Source organism: Rattus norvegicus, chromosome 8, assembly GCF_021556685.1.
Source record: "Rattus norvegicus strain SHRSP/BbbUtx chromosome 8, alternate assembly SHRSP_T2T, whole genome shotgun sequence".
Taxonomy (NCBI): Eukaryota; Metazoa; Chordata; class Mammalia; order Rodentia; family Muridae; genus Rattus; species Rattus norvegicus.
This window is the reverse complement of record NC_141541.1, coordinates 25,408,196-25,425,161: the sequence shown is the minus strand read 5'-3', so window position 1 is coordinate 25,425,161 and position 16,966 is coordinate 25,408,196. Positions and strand designations below refer to the sequence as shown.

The 16,966-nt window shown below is 47.6% G+C and overlaps 2 protein-coding genes across 9 annotated transcripts; one reads left to right on the top strand and one right to left on the bottom strand.

Annotated features, from left to right (window-relative positions):
* Positions 1 to 529: 529 nt before the first annotated feature.
* On the bottom strand, positions 530 to 4,254 carry Ubl5 (ubiquitin-like 5). 5 transcript variants are annotated; one of them, NM_001393883.1, is made up of 6 exons: positions 4,245 to 4,254; positions 2,154 to 2,268; positions 1,872 to 1,938; positions 1,642 to 1,725; positions 1,464 to 1,501; positions 530 to 709 (listed from the first exon to the last, which is right to left on the bottom strand). In NM_001393883.1, exons 3-6 carry the CDS (start codon positions 1,925 to 1,927, stop codon positions 666 to 668), a joined length of 222 nt encoding a protein of 73 aa, NP_001380812.1. In that variant the 5' UTR covers positions 1,928 to 1,938; positions 2,154 to 2,268; positions 4,245 to 4,254; the 3' UTR covers positions 530 to 665. The 5 variants fall into 5 exon arrangements, with proteins under 5 accessions (NP_001380812.1, NP_001041708.2, NP_001380811.1 ...); NM_001048243.3 differs by lacking the exon at positions 4,245 to 4,254 and having other exon boundaries at positions 2,154 to 2,327; NM_001393882.1 differs by lacking the exon at positions 4,245 to 4,254 and having other exon boundaries at positions 2,237 to 2,327.
* Fbxl12 (F-box and leucine-rich repeat protein 12) lies at positions 2,352 to 8,948 on the top strand. 4 transcript variants are annotated; one of them, XM_087561628.1, is made up of 3 exons: positions 2,352 to 2,919; positions 4,720 to 4,792; positions 7,513 to 8,948. In XM_087561628.1, exon 3 carries the CDS (start codon positions 7,513 to 7,515, stop codon positions 8,332 to 8,334), a length of 822 nt encoding a protein of 273 aa, XP_087417754.1. In that variant the 5' UTR covers positions 2,352 to 2,919; positions 4,720 to 4,792; the 3' UTR covers positions 8,335 to 8,948.
* The last annotated feature ends 8,018 nt before the right edge of the window (positions 8,949 to 16,966 follow it).

The following is a 16,966-nucleotide window of genomic DNA, read 5'->3' as shown; positions in this document are numbered from 1 at the left end:
AACAAAAATTCAAATCCAAGTAGTATATACGTAAATATGTACTTATTTATATATGTGGGTGTAATAGCTACTCTTGGTTGTCAAGTTGACTACATCTGGAATTAACTAAAAGCCAAGCAGGCTGGGCACACCTGTGAAGGACTTTTTTCTCCACTGAATCATTTAAGGTGGGAAGACTACCCTAAATCTGAGTCTTTTGAAATGGGAAGATGTAGTGGGTGGATGAAAATAATGCATGGGGCACCCATAGCTCCTGGCAATTCCTTAAGAGCAAAAATGAGACCATGGTGGTACAGGCCCTTTTCAGTCTCAGCACTTGCGAAGTGGAGGCAGGAGTCAAGATCATTGGTGGTACACAGCCAGTTCAAGGGTAACCTGGTCTATACAAGACTTCCAAGACAAAATTTTCTTGTTGAGATGCTAGGTGTGCACCGCCAGGACCAGCTTTCGGTCAGTCCTGAGTTCCCCTCAGGAGCAGTACCTAACAGCAGACACCAGCTCTCCTTCAGGACACAGCTCTCACACAAGCATGACAGCAGCAAAGCAGCAGCAAAATTTTATTCATGTGAACTGTTAAAAATGACCATCTATACCAGTGTCAAATGAGGGAGGGAGGGGAAGGCAGGGCAGAGCAGGGAGACGAGGGGAGGAGGGAGGAGTCCCCTCTACTGGTAATAAAGCTCCAGGTTCATCCCGTCGTGGATCTCATCTGAAGGGCAAGCATTAAGGAACTTTCACTGGGAGCTGATCTACCTTCCATCTACTCACAGCTGGGTCCTGTGGCTCAACACCCAGCCCTGGGTTAAGGAATGGACACTTTGATCTAAGAACTCCAAACTATAAATAATATTCAGTGGTCCTTAAGACCACTGAGAAGGCAAAGTTGTTTGCCACTGAAGCCTGGTGTACAGAGTCAAATCCTCAAGTGCCCCCACCCCATCATACACACAGAACAATACATTGTCAATGGTTATTCAGGCTGGAGACAGCTCAGCAGCTGAAGAGCTCTCAGGCCTGCTCTCCCAGAGACCTGGCTTTACGTCCCAGAGCTCCCGTGGTGGCTCCAGGGAATCTGAAGCTTCCTTCTGGTCTCTGCCAGCAGCAGGCATACATGCGGTGCACAGACATAATTGCAGACAAAAGATCCAGACCTCCCCTCCCCAAATTAAAAAAAAAAAAAAAAACCCAACCATCAATCCATCCATCCATCCATCTCCTCAACTACAGTCACACTCCTCCTGTCCAACACTCAAGTTGGCATTCAGTAAATAAGTATTTTGAACCAAGTATATTTCGCCAACGATCCTTCTCACCAGCAAAATAATTTCCACAGTTTCCATTTTCTCAGTAGTCATAATGGGGCATATTCTAAGTTAAGCATCCCTCTTGCTTAATTTCTGTACAGGTTTCAGCACAGAACCAGAACTTGAGATAAATACGTGAATTCTTTCTTGAAAGGATACAGTCTCCCAGAGACACGTGGTCTTTAAAAATCGTGTACCTACGGGATAGATAGCTTTCAGAGAGAAGCTGATAAGGGGTGGGGTGTTTTTTGTCCTGAAAACAAGCTCTTCGGGATTGTCTTGAGGTGCTCGCTCCAACGAACGCCCTCTAGCCTGATACTGACCAGCGCGTACTTACCACTTTTTAAGAACGATCTTATTCCAGCGGGTGCCAGTTTGAGCCGCTATCAGTTTCTTCAGGTCGCCGATGGTGTCATCGGTGCTGGGCACGAAGGAGTTAAGGTAAATGAAAGGAAAAGATAGACCGAGGAAGACGACTTCAGGCCTCCCCATAAGCGTCATTTAACTGAAATCATCCAATACCACCATCTGCCCCAGAGACCCTGCCAGTCACCCCTCGGTGGATACTTGCACTTAACGCGGACTTTCTTTCCTAGACGGTCGTTGCAAACCACCTCAATCATTGTGGCTGGAGCTACACCAGGTGGAGAAAGGGATGAAAAGCAGCAGTCAGGACTTCCAGGGTCGCCCAGGTTCCCAAAGCCCCTTCCTGGGTTAAGTTCTCTGGTCACACTTCCCCGAACACCCGACGCAAATCCTCTGCAGCCCCAGTCTACAGTTTCAATTGCGGGGACCACAGACAGTCGCGACTCCGCCCCTTAACTGCGGCAGGCCCAGCCCCAGACTCACCCGGCTTTGCCTCCCGCAACCCCTAGGCTCCCAAGTCTTGGCAGCTTCCCGCGATCTCCGGCCTCTCCGTTTAGCCTTCTCACCTCCAATGTCCTCGAACCTAGCGACGACACAACTTGTAGCTCGAACGCTGAATCCTGACCGGATTTAGGGCTGGAAACAGGAAGCGGAAGTGATATAACGGAAACACCGGCCCTTAGGTGCTTCCGGGTTCCGGGCTAGCAAAGATTTGCGATTCTGTTGCGCAGTCTGGAGGAGCTGAGACTGGCTAAGAGTGGATTTAAGCCGACGCTAGAACTGGTATTCCTTAATTGTGGAAGAGACCTAAAGGATCTCAGCGGCGGCGTGATCGACCATTTCCAAGCTAGACAAGTCTCCTACCGCAGAATCCCGGCTGCAGATGTGCGGAAATGGAGTCATGCAGGGCCTGTGGCTTTCTGCTTTCATTCAAAGCTCAGCCTCAAACCCCGTGCTTGTCTTTCCCCTCTGACCGTAGTGACCGTTTCAGAGACTTCAGGAGTGCAGACTGCATGATGAAAACTAAGTCGTATTCTGGACAGGAAGCCATGATGCGTTCCACTCCGCGTATCCGTGTCCTGCCTGCGAAAATGTTGGAAACAGCATACGGGGAAAGATCTTTTGCATTTGTTTTTAATCTTCAAGGAACACTTTGTTCCAGATTACAGACTCGCAAGAGCTGAAGGGAGAGGAATCCCTTAAATTTGACCAGTTTCGCCTCTATTGAGCAGACAGGACTTTTAGCAAGGTAAGCTTATATTGACTCAAGAAAGAGTCTACCCAGGGCCTTGTGCTTACCTAATACGACTTATACAAAATCTTATCCTTATGCGTAGGCAGCAAAAAGCATTACTTTTGCTTTCTATTGCGGCTTGTGGCCACGCCTCCCTGGCTTGGCTGTCCTGCTGGCTCCTCATCCCCATCCCAGTCACACTTTTCAGTTTCGAATGAAGTCCTGTTCCAATATCTCTTCTCCAATGCCTCGTTTCCGTTCCGAAAAGACTTCCCAGGCTCTACCCGACTCCCATATTGGAGAGTGAGCTTTGTTTTTCTTGTTTTGTTTTGGTATTTGTTTTAGTGTCGGAGGTCAAACCTAGGACCTTCTAGCATGTTAGCAGCCAAGGGCTCTCTCACTGAGCTGCACACGTAGCTCCTGGTTCAGCTCTTGTTTCTGTCTCCAGCGATGCTTTTTAGACCTCGTTCCTGCTCTTAATCATTACTCCAGTCCTAAGTCCCCCAGCTTCTCCCTTTGCCGCCCACCCATCCCCTATGTCGGACCCTGTTACGCCTAAGCTAGGTTTTTACAAACTTGGTCTTAAGGCCCAGCTAGGACTCCTGGTTCTTGAGCCCCTTCCCACACAAGTCATGGTTTCTGGGTTTGCTGCTCTGTTAGCTTTTCACTGCTCAAGTCATCTCTTCTGGATATGCGGTCTGGTCCTTGGATGATGTTTGCTTAGCAACAACCCTAAACCTTTTCCAGCTCAAGCCAAGCCTTCTCGGCTCTAGTCCCACAAAGACGCGCGCCTTGGTCTCTTCCTACTGAAGCCACGCCTTCCATTGTTACTGACAGCCTCCAATTTGCTCCTCTGCCCCTGGCCACACCCCTCCACTCGGCGGCGCTTTTTCAAATGCTAGTACTTTGGTCTCGCTTGCGACACCCGCTGCTCTTAGTCTCTGTCTCTTTACCTCTCTCCCGGAGTTCAACTTTGGGAGTTTGCTGCTTTTCCTCAGCCTGGCCCCCTGGCCTCCTGGCCCCCTGGTCCCCTGGTCCCCTGGTCCCTTGGCTCCCCTGGCCACGCCCCAGGACCACTCCCTGCCCGCCGGAGCCACGCCTTCTAGGCGTGTAGCTTTCCTCAGCCGGGCCTACAAGGCGTCTATCTGCCTGAGCTCGTCACGTCTCACCGCTCGGCTACGTCCTGAGTCCCCTCCTTGTCAGAGCCACGCCTGGCTTGTCTGCTGACCCCCTCTGGCTTTGCTTGCTTATCCTTAGCGCCACCTCATGGCCACGCCTCCGAGGCGGTCATCACCCCCAGCTTTCCGGGTTTGCTGTTCGTCTTCCCCTGGCCTGGCCACGCCTCGTGCCCCCTCCTCTCCCAAGCCACATCTAGGTTTTCCTATTTCCAGTTCCATCCGCTAGTCAAGCTAGTCAGGCCTAGTCAGTCTCTAGTCTGGTCCTCCAAACGGTCGTCAGGCCGCGCCAGTACAGTCCTGGGGCCTCAGGCACTTTCCTAGGAAGGTAGGGATCCTCGGCAGGCCTCGGAAAGTCGCGCCGGTTTGGCCAGTCCGGCCACCTCAGCACCCTCCAGGGAGCGCGGCCTCCCGGCCACCGGAAACGGAAGCGCGCGACGGCTGGACCATGGCGACGCTGTTTGACCTCCCAGACTTGGTGCTCTTGGAGATCTTCTCTTACCTCCCTGTCCGGGACCGGATCCGCATCTCCAGGTGCGGCCCCGCTCCTCGGGAGAAAGAGCCGGGCATGGGCTCGGCAGGAGAGGCGGATCCGGTCCCAGCGGGCCGGGTCGTTCTAACGGCCGGTCCACTCCTCCAGGGTCTGTCACCGCTGGAAGAGGCTAGTGGATGACCGGTGGCTGTGGCGACACGTCGACCTGACGCTCTACACGGTACGCGGGACCCGGGAGCGGTGCGGGGAGAGCCAACCTCCTGCCCTGGGATAGAGGGGCCTGTGCTTTATTTTGTTTTCTAGTGTTTGTTTGCTCTTGGTTTTATTTATTTATTTTTGATACTTTCTAAAGGCTTTTATTTTTCTGTATTTTTGTTGATTTTTTTTGGAGGGGGGGTGTTTTGAGACAGGATCTCTATCCCAAACTGGCTTCCAGCTTCCTATGAAGCTGAGGCTGAGCTTGAATTTCTAATCTACCTCGCCCTCTAAGTATTGGGATTACCAGAGTCGGCCTCCATGCCTGATTTCTGTAATACTGGGGATGGAATTTAGGTTTCTTGAATGCTAGGAAGGCACTCTTCTGACTGAGTCATGTACTGGTTTCCAACTAACCACCCCCTCCGTTAATCTGCTCAGTGCTGAAATTACAGCTGTGGGCCACCTTATCTGGCCCAGGAAGTGTTTGGGTATTGTTTATTTGTTTTTTTCCTCCAAGTAAAATTTCTCTGTAGCCCTGGCTGGCCTGGAACTCCTCCTCCAGTGCTGGGACTAAAGGTGTGCACCACCACCCCACTGGTTTGGTTTTTAAGTGAGTTCGTGCTTGGAATTTTCTGCATGTCTATCCTAGCAGTAGCCTTTTCTCCTCCTCTGCAACGTTCAGACCTCAGTTTCTCATCCAAGATATGGGGATTAAAGATAATGCTTGTGGAGCTATCGGTGACGGAGTGTTTGACTCTGGTGAAGCCTTGGCTCCATCTCTTGCACCAAGAAAAACAAAAAAGTGCCTTCATGTCTGGCATATTGTAGAACTTAGCCAGTTGCAGAGAGAGATGATTTAGACCAGTGTGTGGTCTCCAGCATTCAATAAATGCAAGCTCATAACTTTTCAGTGTTCTGGGTTTGTTGTTTTAGTTTTTGAGATGGGTCTCATGTATCCCACGGTAGCTTCCAGCTGGCCATGCAGCCTGGGATGACAAAGATTCTGCTCCTCTTGCCTTTTCCTGAGGGCTGAGATTACAGGTGTGTGCCATCACACAGTCCATGTGGTGCTGAGAACCAGATCCACGCCGGTTTGCTAGGCAAGCACTTCACTGACACAGCCTCGTGCCCAATTTCTATTTTTTGGTCTTTTGAGACAGCATCTGTCAATGCGAAATATAACTGTTACCTCAGAGTGGATAAGAATTTACTCTGGAGCCAAATATGAGTGACTAACCATGTACGGAGAATACAGAGTTGGGTTTTCTCAAATACGTGTTTAAATAGAATAATTCCATGACAATTTTTTTTACTTTATTATTATTTTTATTGAGACTGGGTTTCTCTGTGTGGCACTGGCAGTCCTGGAGCTCAGTCTGTAGACCAGGTGGGCCTTGAACTCCAGTTCCACCTACTGGGACTAATGATGTGTGTGCACTAACTCTGTCCAGCGAAATTTTATAGTAATAGAATAAAGTCATAAAAAGTGTTAGCCATTTCTCTAGCAACAGATTATTTTTTAAAAGATTTATTTTCTCTGTTAAAAAGTGGTCAAGAAATTTTATACCGTAAGACTGGGCCTAGTAAAGACTTGTTACTACAGAGGTTGAGAGAGGAAGATCATAAGTTCAAGGCCAGCCTGGGCAATTTACCTCTGCCCTGCCTTGAAGTACAAATTCAGAGAAGGCCTGGAACTGTGATTCAGCTCTAGAATGTTTTCCTGGGCTGCACGAGGCCCTGGATTTCACTCCCCAGTGTCATTAAAAGTAAGGGTGTGCTGTGAACTGGGTTATAACTGAGTTCTCAGCCATGTCCTTACTATACCCGAGGTCCTGGATTCCATCCCAGCATAAGCAACAAATCGTTTGCTCTACCCAGCTTTCTTTTCTCTTCTTTTCTTTTGGATAAAATGAACATACAATGAAATGCACTGTATTGTTTTTATGATTGCATAGTTTTGTGTGCATGTACCTACATCTACATGTGTGTGTATATGCATGAGTGCAAATACAGATGTGTACAAGAGCAAGTAGAGGGGGTTGGGGATTTAGCTCAGTGGTAGAGCGCTTGCCTAGGAAGCGCAAGGCCCTGGGTTCGGTCCCCAGCTTCGGGAAAAAAAAAAAAAAAAAAAAAGAGCAAGTAGAGGCCATAGGTCAGTGTAGGGTATCTATCTTCCTCAGCTTCCTTGTCTTTCTGTCTCTCTGTCTCTCTGTCTCTCTCTCTCACACACACATACACACACACACATACATGCACATGCACACACATGCTTGTACCCATATATGTAAATGTAAATTATTTATTTTCTTTTGTTTGGAACAGGATCTCATTAAGTAGCCTTCATTTGCTGTGTAGATCAGACTGGCCTGGGATTTAGAGAGATCCTCTTGTTTCTGTGCTGTTCCCCACCCAACCCAGAGGTGTGCACTGCAGTCCCTGACTCCGCCTTATTTGTTCCTGAGACAGGGTCTTCCACTGAACTTGGGAGCTTTGCACTTGACTAGATAGGCTGGCCACAACTCTGGATCCTCTTGTCTCAGCCTCCCCTGTGTGCTGGCTGGGATTAAGTCTTGATACCCAGCAAAAGAAACCACTTTGCTCTAGGGAAGAACGCTCAGAGAAGAGCAAAATCCCAGAGAGAGACCAGAACCCAGGTCCCAGGCATGCCTGTCACCAGCTAGATGGATCTTCTTGGAGCCCCCGTATCTCTTACCCAGCCATCCCAATCTCTGGCTCTTACAGATGCGGCCGAAAGTCATGTGGCACCTCCTGCGCCGGTACATGGCGTCCCGGCTCCACTCGTTGCGCATGGGCGGCTACCTATTCTCTGGCTCTCAGGCCCCACAGCTGTCCCCTGCCTTGATGCGGGCCCTGGGCCAGAAATGCCCCAACCTGAAGCGCCTGTGCTTGCATGTGGCTGACCTGAGTATGGTGCCTATCACCAGCCTGCCTAGCACACTGAGGACCCTGGAGCTGCACAGCTGCGAAATCTCGATGATCTGGTTGCAGAAAGAGCAGGACCCCACGGTGCTGCCACTGCTGGAATGCATCGTGCTAGACCGAGTGCCGGCCTTCCGTGATGAGCACCTTCAGGGCCTTACCCGCTTCCGAGCCCTGCGCTCGCTGGTTCTGGGTGGCACCTACCGGGTCACTGAGACCGGGCTAGATTCCAGCCTGCAGGAGCTGAGCTACCTGCAAAGGCTGGAGGTGCTGGGCTGCACCCTGTCAGCAGACAGCACCTTGCTGGCCATCAGCCGCCACCTCCGAGATGTGCGCAAGATTCGGCTGACCGTTGGAGGCCTCTCAGCTCAGGGCCTGGTGTTCCTGGAGGGAATGCCGGTCCTGGAGAGTTTGTGCTTCCAGGGTCCCCTTATCACCCCAGAAATGCCCACACCCGCTCAGATTGTGTCCTCCTGCCTCACCATGCCTAAGCTCAGAGTGCTTGAGGTGCAGGGGCTGGGCTGGGAGGGCCAGGAAGCAGAGAAGGTCCTGTGCAAGGGCCTGCCCCACTGCCTAGTTATCGTCAGAGCTTGTCCCAAAGAATCCATGGACTGGTGGATGTGAGGGCATCACCCGTCCGTCTCTGGGACCTATCCTAACATTGAAAGTGACTTTCCAAGCAAACTGAAGCATGTAAATTAATGAGGGACTGAGGTCTCAAGGAAAGGAAGCTAGGACCTTGGGGCTTCCTGAGCTGGGGTTATCTGTAATCTGGGTGACCTCAGACTTGTCTTACAAGAGTCTGGAAGGCCCAGTTCACACATTTAGGAATAGGCATCATAGCTACCTCATGATTCATTTTTAAGTCCTTACCCTCCTTTTTCCCCCCAGTACCTGAGGGTCAAACCCATGACCTTAGGTATGGTAGACAAGCAGTATTGTGCTGCTGAGCCACACTGGAGCCCTGGGAAGCCTTAACAGACCCCACAAGACCCTTATAGAGGGTCATTTCAGGAATGGTCAGGTGAGGGTGAAGGGGGTTCAGGGCTCTAAGGTCTGTCTGGTTTCTCCCTTCATGGTTGAGAGGCATGGAGGTCGGGCAGGGGAGCCAGGTGGCTGGACTGTCCTAGTTTTCTAAAAGGTTCTCAATCATATTTACTGTGTTTTATATCCTGCCTTTTTCATGTTTTCTACAGCATATACTATTTTACTATTAAAGAAAAAGGATGTTTTTCAAAGTGTGTTATTTAACTTGTTTAACAAGGGCTTCTCCTTGTTATAGGCAGTTTTTATTATGTATTTGCGTATCTTCTTTACATTTGTTCATTTGTGTTTGTCTGTGTGTGTGCTAGAGCACATGTGTGGCTGTGGGAGTCCATTCTTTCCTATCCTGTGTGTCCTGGGGATCAAACTTAAGTGGTCAGGCTTGGTGACAAGTGCCTGTACCCACTGAGCCATCCTCGTAGCTGAGGGTGATTTTCAACTCCTACTTTAACTGCCTCTACCTCCAAAGGGCTAGGCTTTGGTATCTACCACGTCTTCTTCCTTATGGGATGCTAGGGCTGGAAGTCAGGGCACCTTTCTAGGTACTGAGCTGCATGGTGAACAAAGGGTGGCAGGGCACTAAAAAGGCAGTAGGCACATTTATGAGTCAGATATGGCACAGACCCGTCAGTATCCAGGACGCTAAGGAGTCTCGGGTTTGTCAGCCTGGGCTACAGTCGAGGGAGACTCCATTTCCAAAACAAAAACATGCCCTTGGGATCATTTCAGAGCCTCTCAGGTGGTGAGTCATGGTTATGTCAGGATATAGACCTCAGAAGTAGGACAGGTGAAGGGTCAAAATGTGAGAACAGCTAGGGGACGGATGGCAGGAAAGGCTCAGACTGCGATGGGGTCCCAGCATGTGGCTCAGTGGCAAAACCCTTCCCTTGAATGCCTAAGGTTCTGTCCTCAGCACTAAAAATACCATAAAGAGGGGCTGGTGGGGTGACTCAGTGGGTGAAGGTGCTTTCTACCAAGGCTGATCTGAGCCTCATCCCCATAGTAAACAGAGAACTGACACTTGAAAATTATTCTCTGACCTCCACACGTATGCTGTGTGGATGGATGCCTGCATTTTGCACACACACACACACACACACACACACACACACACACACACACACACACACACACACACGAATGCAACAACAAAAAGACCCCAGGGAATGAATTGGACATTTCCAGAAACATTTCTGTAGCAAAGTGAACAAAGGGGAAAGATGGAGACTGTCAGGTCAGAGGGGTGGGGGCAGGGCCTGGCGAAGGGGCTTGAACTGGTGCCTCTTCCTGTTTTGAATGGGGACAGTTTGATCATGCAGGTGCCAGATGTATCACTTTGATCTGAGCTGGGGGCAGTGCACATCTGTGGTCTCTCCACCTGCTGTGGGTGGAGCCCCCTGAGGGGTGGTGCTGAGCTGGAGATGGCTCAGTTCCTTATTCCAGGTTTACCCGTCAGAAAGTCAGAAGGGTCGCTTCTTGTCTTAGAATACAAAGCCTTCATGTGAGCTTTCAAAGGGACTTCAGAGCCACTCAGGTGGCCAATTCACATGGGACATGGTATTTTTTATTTCTACCACATGGAACTTTAGGGGACACACATTCCTCCTAAGGTTATCTGTTGAAGCTCTAAACCCAGAGGTAAATCCATTAGATGTAAGATGGGAGGGCAGGGCCCTCGTGAATGAGATTTGTGCTCCCTATCAAAGATACCTCTGAGAGGCTGGAGACCTAGGTCAGTGTGGGAGAGCACTTGCACGAGCATTAGGTCCTGGGTTCAAATTCCTAGCAGCATCAGAAAGCCAGGTGAGGCCCCAGCACTGTGGGTGGAGACAGGGAGATTGCTGGGCTTGGTGGCTGCTAGCCTAGCTCCTGTTTCCATGAGAGGCCTGGTCAGTCAAAAGCAAATAGGGCAGAAAGTGACAGAGCAGCATAACTCAACATGTCTTAGCATGTGCACATGGGTGCAATCCTCTTCCACACATAATTAAAATTTGCTTTCAAGACCCTTTCCATCCCACTATGTTACCATGTGAGGACACAGGAAAGACATGTAACCTGTGATATCCTCAGCAGATACCACACCTACAGTTTGATCTTAGACTCTGAAGCATCCACGATTGTTATCAATACATTTCTGGGGTTAGTTGGAGAGGGGCAGGGCGGTCTGTAAGTGCAGCCATGCATGTGACAGAGGCCAGTGTTTAGAAGTCTGTTCTATCTTTCCACTGTGGGATCAAACCCAGGTGGTCAAGCTTGTGGAGCGCCCACTGATCCCTCTTCGTTTAATTTTTCTGAGACAAGCTCTTTCAATGTAGCCCTGGCTGTTGTGGAACTCACTATGATTCCAACGTTCCTAATGCTATGATTCCTAATGCTATGACCCACTAATACAGTTCCTCATATTGTGGTGACTTCCAACTATAAAGTTATTTCTGTTGCTATCTCATAACTATAATATTACTACTGATCTGAATTGTAAATATGTTTTCCAATGGTCTTAGATGACCCCGTGAAAGGATTGTTTGACCCTCAAAGGAGTTGAGACTTATAGATTGAGGACCACTAACATAGGCCAGGCTGGCCTTGAACTTGATGTTTTGATTCAGCTTTCCCTGTGCTGGGATTAAAGGTACGCACCACCATGCTTGGGCAATATTTATCTTTGTGTGTGTGCGTGTGTGCGTGTGTGTGTGTGTGTGTGTGTGTGTGTGTGTGTGTGTGTGTGTGTGTGTGTGTGTGTGTATGTGTGTATGTGTGTGTGTGGGTGAGCACTTTGAAGTCCTAGGGGACTAGAAGAAGGTATTGGATCTCCTGGAACTGGAGTTAAGGTGCTTATAAGGTGACTGATGTGGGTGCTGGAAATTGATCTGGTCTTCAGGGAAAACAATAATTGGTCTTAATTGTTGAGCTATCTCTCCAGCCCCCTGCAGTGGCTGTTCCTGCTTGTCAACTTGACTATATCTGCAATGAACTACAATCCAGAATTGTAAGGCTCACCTGTGATCCTGATCTTGAGGCTGGAAGATACAAGTTCCTGACCTGGATCTTGGCATGGAGATCTTGAGGCAAAGTGGCTATGAATCCCAGTCAAGGAAATCTTTAAGTTCAAGTTTATCTGGGACAAAGCAGGTCCCAGATCCAGGCGTGGTGGTGCACACCTTTAATCTGGGCCACACCTTCTGCTGGAGACCTACATAAGGACATTGGAAGAGGGAAGACTCTCTTCTTCGCCTGCTTGCCTTGTGGGACTGAGCAAATGCTAGATCCTTGGGCTTCCATTCACAGTTGCTGCTGACCATTGTTGGGAAGTTGGACTACAGACTGTAAGTCATGAACAAATGCCCTTACTGTATAGAGACCACACATAAGTTCTGTGAACCCTGACTCATACACCCCCCAAAACAAAGTATGTGTGGATAATGTTGCTTCTGGAGCTCTAGGTCCTTTAGTGACTCCCTAGTGCAGAAGGCCCTGAGTAGGGCTCAACATTGTTTCTTTTTAAAAGTACCTTTGGCTGGCCAGTGGTGGCACACACCTTTAATAACCGCATCCAGGAGGCAGAGCAAGCCAATCAGAGTTTGAGGCCAGCCTAGTCTACAGAGTGAGTTCCAGGGCAGCCAGACTACACTGAGAAACCCTGTCTCCAAAACCAAAACTCAAAAACAAACAAAAAGTGTTTGTAAGAGTGTGTGTGTGTGTGTGTGTGTGTGTGTGTGTGTGTGTAGAGTCATAGGGGTCACAATGGCTGTGGAGGTTGGAGGACCAGTGCTCTCCTTTCAGCCTGTGGGTTCTGAGATCTAACCTGGGCATCAGTCTTGGTGGCAGGTGCCTTTGTCCACTGAGCTGTCTCCCTGGCCTGCAGTTCTAGTTCCCAGAAAGCTCTGTGCAGTTGTGTCGCTCTTCCACTTATGCCTTATTTTATTTTTTTCTGAGAGGGGTCTCCCTATGGCTGCTTCACACCTTTATTGCTTTCTGTCCTACTGACTTGCTCAGACCTACACACTGATCACAGAGGGAAACTCATCTTTTGCCTCTGGGCCTTGAAATTCATATTTTTTTTCTTTCTCAACTCTTTCAGCATTTTGCTGGGGTGAAGTGAAGAGGTCTGCAGCTGTCGGGTGGGTCCTGGAGACATAGCTCCAAGCTACTGCCAGCACTATACTATCTAACAGAATAGACTTCCAACCAAAATTCATCAAAAGAGATGGGGAAGGACGACACTTCATACTCATCAAAGGAAAATCCGCTAAGACGGTATCTAAATTCTGATCATCTATGCCTCAAACTCAAGAGCACCTATATCACTAAACGTTTCTAAAGCTTAAATCACATGTTGAACCCCACACATTCATAGTACACTTCAACCCCCCCCCCCCCACTCATACCAATGGATAGGTCATCCAGACAAAAACTAAACAGAGAAATGTTATCCAGAGCTGTTAGTATAACTCAAATTCTATATCTCTACAGACATTTATTTTAACCAAAGATAAAAGAATATACACTCTTCTCAGCACCTCAGGGAACCTTCTCCAAAATACTTGGTCACAAAGCAAGTCTAACAGATACAAGAAAATTGAAATAACTGCCTGCATCCTATCAGACCACCATGGAGTAAAGGTGGATTTCAACAACAACAGAAAGCCAGCAAACTCATGGAAACTGAATAACCTCTGGGTTAAGGCAAATAAATAAATAAATAAATACATACATACATACATACATACATACATACATACATACATACATACTTTCTAGAATTCAATGAAAATGAAGACATAACATACCCAAACTTACGGGATACAACGAAACCAGTGCTAAAAGGAAAGATCATACACAGCACTGAGGGCCTTCGTAAAGAGAACAGAATCCCATCCTAGCAGCGTCACAGCACCTGAAAGCTCTAGAACAATGAAGAAGTTCACCCAAGAGGAGTAGCTGGCAGGAAATTACCCAACTCAGGGCCGAAATCAACAAAATAGAAACAAAGAGAATGATAGAACCAGTGAAACAAAATTAACAAGATAGACTAAAAGGCAAAGAGAGAAAATCCAAATTAACAAAACCAGAAACAAAAAAGGGGGGACATAACAACAGACACCAAGGAAATCCAAAGAGTCAGTAGGTTATACTTCAAAAACCTGTACTCTACAACTTTGGAAAATCTAAAAGAAATGGACAATTTTCTTGATAGATACCACTTACCAAAGTTAAATCCACTGGTTTTCACCATATTTCCCACCATCCTGAAGCAGCTGGCCTCAGAGAAAGGAGGAACAGCCTTTTGAAGACACAGTTACAACACCAATCAGGTGGCAGCAGCCTGGAGGGCTGGGGCAGGGTACTCCAGAAGGAGGTATGTGCTTTGAATCAGCGCCCAATATATAATACGGTCGGTCGGTCGGTCGGTCGGTCTGTCTGTCTGTCTGTCTGTCTGTCTGTCTGTCTATCTATCTATCTATCTATCTATATATCTATATATCTATCTATATCTATCTATCTGAGAGAGAGAGAGAGAGAGAGAGAGAGAGAGAGAGAGAGAGAGAGCCGGTTACCATGGTTCTAGGAATCAGGAGGGAGAAGGGATCTAGAAGTCAATCTAGGAAGAAAAGCGAATCGTCGTGCTCATTGTCACCAGTGGGGACCCTCTAGAAGAGATTTTGCTTCTTGTTCCCACAACTTTTAGATTCTGCTGGCCTCGAAGTTTTGGTTCCAGGGGGTGTGTGGGGGGCAATCATGCCAGGAACCACAGCAAATGTTCCATTGAACTGGAAGTTCTGAGTCCCCCTGACCACTTTGTCTTCAGATGAACTTAACAGGCTAAGAGAGGAATCCTAGTGTTAGGGGTAATGAATCGATCGCTTCTCCAGGTGCAGGTAAGGAGGGTTATGCCTGTAGTACAGGAGAACCTCCAGGGCATGGCTCTAGACCTTTCTAATGTTGTGGCACTTCCTCATGTTGTGGTGACCATCAATTATAAAATTATTTCCTTGTTACTTTATGACTGTAATTTTGCTACGGTTATAAATAGTAATGTAAATGCCTGATATACAGATATCTGATGTGCAATGAATGCCGGGTGAAAGGACCCTTCCACTCCTCTGCACCACAAAGTTTGAGAACCACAGTTTTAGGAAGTCTCTTGGAGCTACCAAGTCCTGTGATTAAAGGCAGTAGGAAACTACAGTAGCTTTCCAGGCAGGATAACAAGCACACACTTGTCAGGTATGAAGGTGTGGGTCACTCCTCCAGGAAAAGACCTGTTGGGATGTTTGCTGGGTTGGAAATAAAGAATGGGTAGCAGGAAGGTAGTTATAAATACTAGCTAAGGCCATGGAAGCAGTTGCAGACACAAGGATTATAATTGATAATGAGTGTTTCTGTCATATTTAAAATGTATTTGTAATGCTGGGTGGTAGTGCACAATTTTAATCACAACACTCAGGAGGCAGAGGCAGGCAGATTTCTGTGAGTTTGAGGCCATTCTGATCTACAGTGTGAGTTCCTAGACAGCCAGGGCTAGATAAAGAAATCCTTTCTCAAAAAAAAAAAAAAAAAAAAAAAAGAAAGAAAGAAAGAAAGAAAGAAAGAAAGAAAAAAGCCTTTGTACAGGTATTTGGGTTTTCTTTTTTCCATCATATTATGTGATATTAAGAGAGCATCGAGTATCGATGGTTATCATATTTAAGTTGCGATACTAAAAGAATGTTGCTCAAGGAACAGTACCACCTACTCTAATAATGTGTTTGCAGTTACACAAGGGATAGTTATATCACATTTAGGCAGAATTAGGACCTGGTTGTTTCCATTTGGAAATTAATTATTAATCCAGTCAGCAGGTTGAATCAATGTGGGACGAACCGGGAATAGTATGGTACATATTTGCACTCCCAGCACTGATGAGGTAAGGCAGGAGGATTACAGGTTTGGGATCAGTCTGGCTTACATATGAAGATTATGTTTATGGGAAGTCCCCCCGCCAAAAAAATGGTAAACTTCTCAAATATTAACTAATTAATTTGTTTGGAGATTAAAAGAGGACTTCGTATATATTATTCTAAGCATAGTTCTACCCTGGGGCTCTACCACACCAGCAGACTCCATAGCATACTCCTCACTACGAATTCACAGCCTGCAGGTGCACGCTCTCTTCTGTGTGAGGCTTATTGTTGAGTTTGTTTGAGATGACTGCTACTCTGGCTGGAATATGAACCACAGAAAGAGCCATTGGGTGGCACAGCCCTCATGGCCTTACAGGCAAACCCCAATGTTTCAGTCATCAGGTGTAGAACCATCAGAAAAACACAAAGTTGGATCCCCAAGACTGAAACCTGCTAGTGCTGATCTTGGTGTGTGCACCTGTAGGTCATACCCAGGAATTGCTGGATAGGATTTACAACACAGCAGAACACGATGTCAGCCATGTTCATTGTGATTAAGTTCCAGAGGTGTTTGCTTCCACAGTATGACGGACACAGAAGGACAAATCCCAAAGAGGGCTACTGTCAGTCTCATTGTTGCTTGACTTATCAATGTAATCTGATTGTTGCCAGTCTGTGGAGTAGATCTAAACAGAAAAAAGAAGAGGGTTCTCACTGTCTCTACACTGCATGATGGTACAGGAATTTCCTTTCTCAGTGTAAGACTGCCTGGTGGTTGTGAAACAGGCATTTCCCACTTCTGGTACTCACTCACTTACCTTTCTTCACTTACCTACCCTTTTGAACTCTCATTTTTTATCTGCAAAAATCAACTATGAAAGCATAACTTGTGTGTGTGTGTGTGTGTGTGTGTGTTGTTGTTGTTGTTGTTGTTGTTGTGACTAAACCTAGGGACTCATGCATGCCAGGCAGGCAATCTACTGCTGAACTATATTCCCAGCCACCCAAAAGATATTTGAACAACTTAAGAGCTGGTCATAGCTGGGCATGGTGGTATATATCTTTAATCCCAGCACTCAGGAGGCAACAGCAGGTGGATCCCTATGGGTTGGGGGTCAGTGAGACTCAGTCAAGGAAGAGGAGGAGGAGGAGAAGGAGGGGGAGGAGGAAGAGGAAGATGAGGAGGAGGACTATTGAATTTTAAACTTGGCTTCTGTTTTCGACTGGAGGTGGATCATGCTTAAAGTGTGGCAACTGTAGAGTATATACTATTAAAATAGGATCTGAGGGTGTGAGTACAGCTCCAGGGTACAACACGTGCTTAGTATAGT

What these genes read in the sequence shown, in the direction of transcription:
- Ubl5 (NM_001393883.1), bottom strand. Translation starts at nt 1,927, where the DNA reads ATGATTGAGGTGGTTTGCAACGACCGTCTAGGAAAGAAAGTCCGCGTT. An exon ending in AAGATCGTTCTTAAAAAGTG is followed by an intron (nt 1,502 to 1,641) that starts GTAAGTACGCGC and finishes TCTATCCCGTAG; the next exon opens with GTACACGATTTTTAAAGACC. An exon ending in CCACGTGTCTCTGGGAGACT is followed by an intron (nt 710 to 1,463) that starts GTATCCTTTCAA and finishes CTTGCCCTTCAG; the next exon opens with ATGAGATCCACGACGGGATG.
- Fbxl12 (XM_087561629.1), top strand. Translation starts at nt 7,513, where the DNA reads ATGCGGCCGAAAGTCATGTGGCACCTCCTGCGCCGGTACATGGCGTCC.